A 6000-nucleotide genomic window follows, 5' to 3' on the forward strand; every position below is an offset into this window, starting at 1 on the left:
AGGGGCTGATAGTCCTATAGGAGCGGGAATCGGTGCGTTGAATGTGATATTTCCGCATTGAATTTTACAGAATTATATAAGAATAATCAAAAGAATCTATTAAATATGTCTGAGATCACAGATTACTGAATTTAAGTGAACGTTGAAGCTTCTATAAGAACCGGGTCTAGTCACTGTTCTAGCGTAACTATAGTCTTACCCGGTAACCTAACTTAACCTCACAATTTTTAATGTTTTAACTGCTTTGTTTTTGTTAGTTTGAAACTGAAGGGGCACCTCTAAACTTAAGTCAAGTAGATAGCATTAACCTAACTTAACCTATTAACAGAAAATAGCGAAATTATATATATATATATATATGGGTAATTCCACGAAAAAGGGAAATTTTCTGTCACGGGCATTTCTTCAAACTACTACTAGAAATAATCACCTCATTTTTATTTTGTTTGGTAGTAACCGTCACAAAGTAGGTATGCCATGTATAACAGTTTGCAAATATAACACGAAACATACGTAAAAAAATTCATTATTACCCAATTTCTCAACACCGTGGGCTGTCACAAACTACAGTTGACTGATTTTAATCAATAAATTACAACTGAAGTCGCAAATCAAACATCATTTAATGGTAATTAAATGGAAGAGAAGACTCCAATGTTTCGGTTTTGTGGAAAGTAAACCTTTATAACGATTATTTTCGAAAGCTTGACTATGCTTCGTTTCTGTCACCTCTATTTCGTCTCAACTCCATGGCAATAGAAAAAATTATCATTGCTCTCAACAGATAGCATGGTCGTCCACATTGGCAACACCCACAAGAAGACAAGGCAGACATGTTTGACTGAAGAACAGGAAAACTTGTGTGCATGTGTTAAAAGCTATAGGAAAAATATTTTTGTGTGTGGAAAGAGGTGCGTATATTAATTGATACTCAACACCATGGTATTTATTACTGAATGTATTTGTATGGTATATACCTTCTTTCCCTTAAGGAATCTACGCTTTAACGTAGAAAATTCGTACACAATTACTCACATGTACTGGTTAAAAAGTGGGCCGGTAAAGATAAATTATATTCGATTTTCTCAACTCCATGTCCATCTGAAAACTAAGGAATCCACGGTGTTGAGACAAGTTCACGGAGTTGATAATCCTATAGTGTTTGTTATGCTCATGCTCTTCCAAATATTTGTTCTTTCAATATATTGATAGAAATAAAGCTCGTTTATGGTCTAGTGACTAGTATGCTCGCCTTCGTGCGTGGTTCTGGGTTTGTTTCCCGGTGGAAGCTCAAAAATTAATGGTGTTTACTTCGCACAGTGAGGCAATTGAAAAACTCGTTTGAGTAGAGATGTACTGAAACCTGATCGCGCAGACCATCGCAACGGTCGTAGGAGCCGACACGCTGACCACGTATCATTCACACTCAAAGACTGGCTGGTGGGTCCTAGCCCATTTAAGGAGTGTTTCGCGGAAGTTCAGATTTGGGGCTGTCAGGTAGCCGGAGGTAAAACTTCAGTCAAGTCAAGATGGATGGTATCTGTTTTTAACCTATTGAAGTCTCAATATTATGATCAACTAATTGTTTTCTTTTCAGGGATTGTCGAAGAGTCTGAGGGCAATATACGGACAGTCAATTTTATGACGCGGATCGGGGGGAATTTCTCCTGGCCTACTAAACCTGGTTTAAAAAGCGTTGTCATTCTGTGTAGACTAGAACAGACCTTCCCTGTTTCCTCAAGACATTTCCTTCATTGGAGTGGAAAATGAGGACTACTTAACAAAGAACATTGAATTATCCAAAGAAAACAGAAATGATGAGTGCCTTACACTGTCATTTAGTGTGCATTATACAGGGCGTTTCAAAACAATACCGACAACGTTTGGGAGGTGATTCCTAACACCAAGATAAGATTAAAAAAAAGTATAGACCAATATGGGTGAACAAATGCTTCCTTTCGCAGTTACAGGCTGCCGAAAACATGAAAAAAAAATGAACTTTAAAGGTCCATAGCATAAAACTATGGGACCTACCGTAGTCGGGTCAGACTTCACTTAGGAATTAGTATGTGCGCTATCCAAATATCCATGTTTCAGAATATTGCGGTACTTCCACAACAACTTTTATAGAAGTAGTTGGTGAGTACTTCAGATTATACGCCCGTAGCCAAACTCCCTCTACAAAAATTGGTTCGTGAGTACCTCAGGATTCTGAAACATATTTTTGGATAGTGCACATATTAGTTCCTAAGTGAAGTTGTGACCCGATTACTGCAGGTCTCATAGTTTTAGAGCTATGGACCTTTAAAGTTCTTTTTTTTTTCATGTTTTCGGCAGCATATAATTCCGAAAGGAAGCATTTGTGCACCCAGTTGTCTATACTTTTCATCTTATCTTGGTGTTAGGAATCAGTTCCCAAACGATGTGTGTATTGTTTTGAAACACCTTGTATATATATATATATATATATATATATATATATATATATATATATACCAAATATACAAATACACTTACCAAATGTTGAAAAAGTATTGCACTTTCGACGTGTTGACTTGATCACACAGAGAAGACAGATGGTTTACATAAGCTTAGAAAACAAATGAAGTAGACAATAGACAGGTTTAGTGACTACTTCGTCTGTTTCGTAAGCTTATGTGAAAAGTTTGTCCTCCCCATATGATAGTCAACATATTGAAAGCGCAATAACTTTTCAATATTCGATAAGTGTATGTGTATTTCTTTTTTTCTTGTTTACGTCACATATTCATTATATATATATATATATATATATATATATATATATATATATATTCAATTTTGGAACCTTCATTAGATATATTTTCATATGTTTGCTGTATTTTCTGGAGTATTTTTGTATAACAAATTACGTGTCATCTAGTTTGTTAGAATTTTATTCAACATAAGGAGAATAATTCTAACTTAGAAAAACTATTGGAAAATTATTTGAATTTTTATGTAAATTGTAAGCTTAATCACTTATAAACCAAAACTTATCACCCAGGTGTATCACGTTTCTCAATTCCACAGCAATTTTCAACTCCGTGTTAACTAATCTCAACTCCGTGACCTATGGTCTCAACTCCGTGGGTGCTGAAAAGTTTATTATTTTTTATTTACTACACCAATAACGATTCAGCTCTGCTGAACACCTAATTAACATGTACTTAGTAGTAGTAAGTGCATGTGATATTTTTATCGAAATAGGCGACCATCAACGGAACAAAAATTTTCCAAGTGAAAATTTCCCTTTTTCGTGGAATCACCCACATATATATATATATTTCTTACAAAAAATAAGAGCTTCAACATTGGCTCATACAACTACCATCTTTGAATGTTGTGAATTAATATCTTGACGTCAGCATGCTTTTACAGAAAATACTATCAACAACACGCAGATTCTAACACTTGAAAATATCACATTAGGCTTTATTTCTTTTTATCATGAATTTCATTAAAAATAAGGAATTCTCCTTTTCTTTCCTGTAACTTGTACCTATTCTCCAGCACTTAATCCAAATGAAATAACCATAATAAACTAGGATGACCTACATATAGAATACAAAAAGTCATCGTTGTAAATTACCACAAACCAAGCAGATATTCATGATTAACATAGAAACGAACCAGATTTCCCATTTCAGGAATTTTTAAGACCACCACCACTCCCTATAGTCTAACATTTCAAAATTGTACCCTTGTACATTACCTTTGGGTACGCTTTCTGAATTACCTTTATTGGTAGAAACTTGTGAATAAGCGGCAAAATATCAGCGTTTGATTCAAAAATATGTAACTGTACACCTCCCTCGTCAGCACAAAGTCTACAAATTTCATTAATATTTCTATTTGAAATTTCAAATTCCATTATTGATAGCCTATGTTGCAATTTAAGAACTTCATCCTATCACTACTGTTAAAACAGGTTCATTTTCAGACTTTTTCTGGAGTCCTTCACTACATATGACAAAATGCCGCTACACTGTAAAACAAGGGCAAAAATCTAAAATAAATATATTATTCAAATCACCATTTGACACACACTGCTCATATTTGTATACAACTAATGAGCAATCCGACTCTGTCAGTGTTGCGGGAACGCTGAAACAGAACGTCGCTAAACGAGAGATGAAAATACCTCAATTTTTGGTGAAAAGTCACTAAAAATTATTCTTTAAATTTCTTATCTACAATATTTTAAACTTTAAGGTGTAATTTATAATCTATGGCTTATCATGCTTTCAATAAAATGATACCATTTACTACTGCTACTACTTCTACTCACGACAGTAGCTTTAGTTTTCGGGAAAGGGTAAACGGAAGGACAGATAAAATTTTGGACATATAAAATAACTCCAAACGGTCATAACTCTACACAAATAGTCAAATCTCCCACACATAGCAACGGTCACAATAATCACATAAATGGACAAATCTGCCACACAAATGGACAAAACTCCCACACGCAGAAATTGTCACAACCACCACAGAAATGGACAAAACTCCCAGAGCAAAAACTCCCACATTCAAGAAATATCAAAACGACCACACAATCGGTCATATTTCCCACACAAATGGACAAATCTGCCAAATGCACGAACAATCAAAACACCCTTGTACTTCTTTTTATTATTTTTAGCGTGTGAAACTTACAAGACATGCAGTAGTAATCGCGTCACTTTGCCTAACTTTTTGGCCCCTGGGTCCCTGCCTCAGGACCCATGGTCCCTGGCCGGGGTCAATGACCTAGGGGTACATAGGACCACCTCCTCTAAATTTTGGCAGGGGTACCTTGGCCCACCCCCTAAATTTTGGCAGGGGTACATAGGACCACCCCCCTTAAATTTTGGAAATTGCCAAATCTAAAAATTTGGTATAGTAGCCTAGGACCATAGTATGTACCTCTATTAGTATTGGGTGTCTATGTCGTTCCCTTTCATGAGTAAAAAATTGCCAAAAATTCAAATTTCGGAGGTTTTTGACCTAATTTATCCCCTTTGATGAGGTGTTATTACCCTATATAGTTATATGGGCGTATACAGGGGTCCATTACCTTTCATAAGACATGGGTATATTAATGCACCCCTTTAAATTTTTGGGAGGGGTACCTTGGCCCACCCCTTCAATTTTGGAAATTGCCCAATTTCAACATTGGGTATTATAGTATAGGACCCTAATATGTACTATGATAAATTTGGGTGGTCCACCTCATTCCCTTTTAGGGGTACATAGGACCACCCCCCTTAAATTTTGGAAATTGCCAAATCTAAAAATTTGGTGTGGTAGCCTAGGACCATAGTATGTACCTCTATCAGTATTGGGTGTCTATGTCGTTCCCTTTCATGGGTAAAAAATTGCCAAAAATTTAAATTTCGGGGTTTTTTGACCTAATTTATCCCCTTTGATGAGGTATTATTACCCTATATAGTTATATGGACGTATACAGGGGTCCATTACTTTTCATAACATATGGGTATATTAATGCACCCCTTGAAAAATTTGGGAGGGGTACCTTGGCCCACCCCTTAAATTTTGGAAATTGACCAATTTAAACATTGGGTATTATAGTACAGGACCCTAATATGTATCATGATAAATTTGGGCGGTCCACCTCGTTTCCTTCCAGGGGCACAAATTGCCAAAATATAAACGTAAGCAATACGTTATACCACGTGTTTGGTCTTTTGGCCCAATTTATCCTCTTGGATGAGGTTCTATTACCTTATATGGTTATATGGTTATGTATAGGGGTCTATTCCTATCATAAGACATAGGTACATTTGTGCACTCCTTTAAAAATTTGGGAGGGGTACTTTGGCCCACCCCTTAAATTTTGGAAATTGACCAATTTAAACATTTGGTATTATAGTACCGGACCTTAACATGTATTATTATGATAAATTTGGGTGTTCCACCTCGTTCCCTTTTAGGGGTACAAAATTGTCAAAATATAAACGTAAGCAATACGTTGTACCA

The 6000-nt window shown here is 35.8% G+C and overlaps 1 protein-coding gene across 2 annotated transcripts in view; it reads right to left on the reverse strand.

The window, feature by feature from the left end:
• LOC145662957 (uncharacterized) overlaps positions 1 to 4103 on the reverse strand; it is a 38752-nt gene extending 34649 nt beyond the window's left edge. Inside the window, exon 1 of one of the 2 annotated variants that reach the window (XM_081729019.1) lies at positions 3758 to 4103. In XM_081729019.1, coding sequence (XP_081585145.1) covers positions 3758 to 3892 — 135 coding nt within the window. In that variant the 5' untranslated portion in view covers positions 3893 to 4103. Of the gene's footprint in view, positions 1 to 3733 lie in introns of both variants that reach the window. The other variant, XM_081729018.1, reaches the window with a different exon arrangement.
• Positions 4104 to 6000: the final 1897 nt, after the last annotated feature.

The sequence above is a fragment of the Thermobia domestica genome, chromosome 10 (genome assembly GCF_964235325.1).
Source record: "Thermobia domestica chromosome 10, izTheDome1.hap1.1, whole genome shotgun sequence".
Classification (NCBI taxonomy): Eukaryota; Metazoa; Arthropoda; class Insecta; order Zygentoma; family Lepismatidae; genus Thermobia; species Thermobia domestica.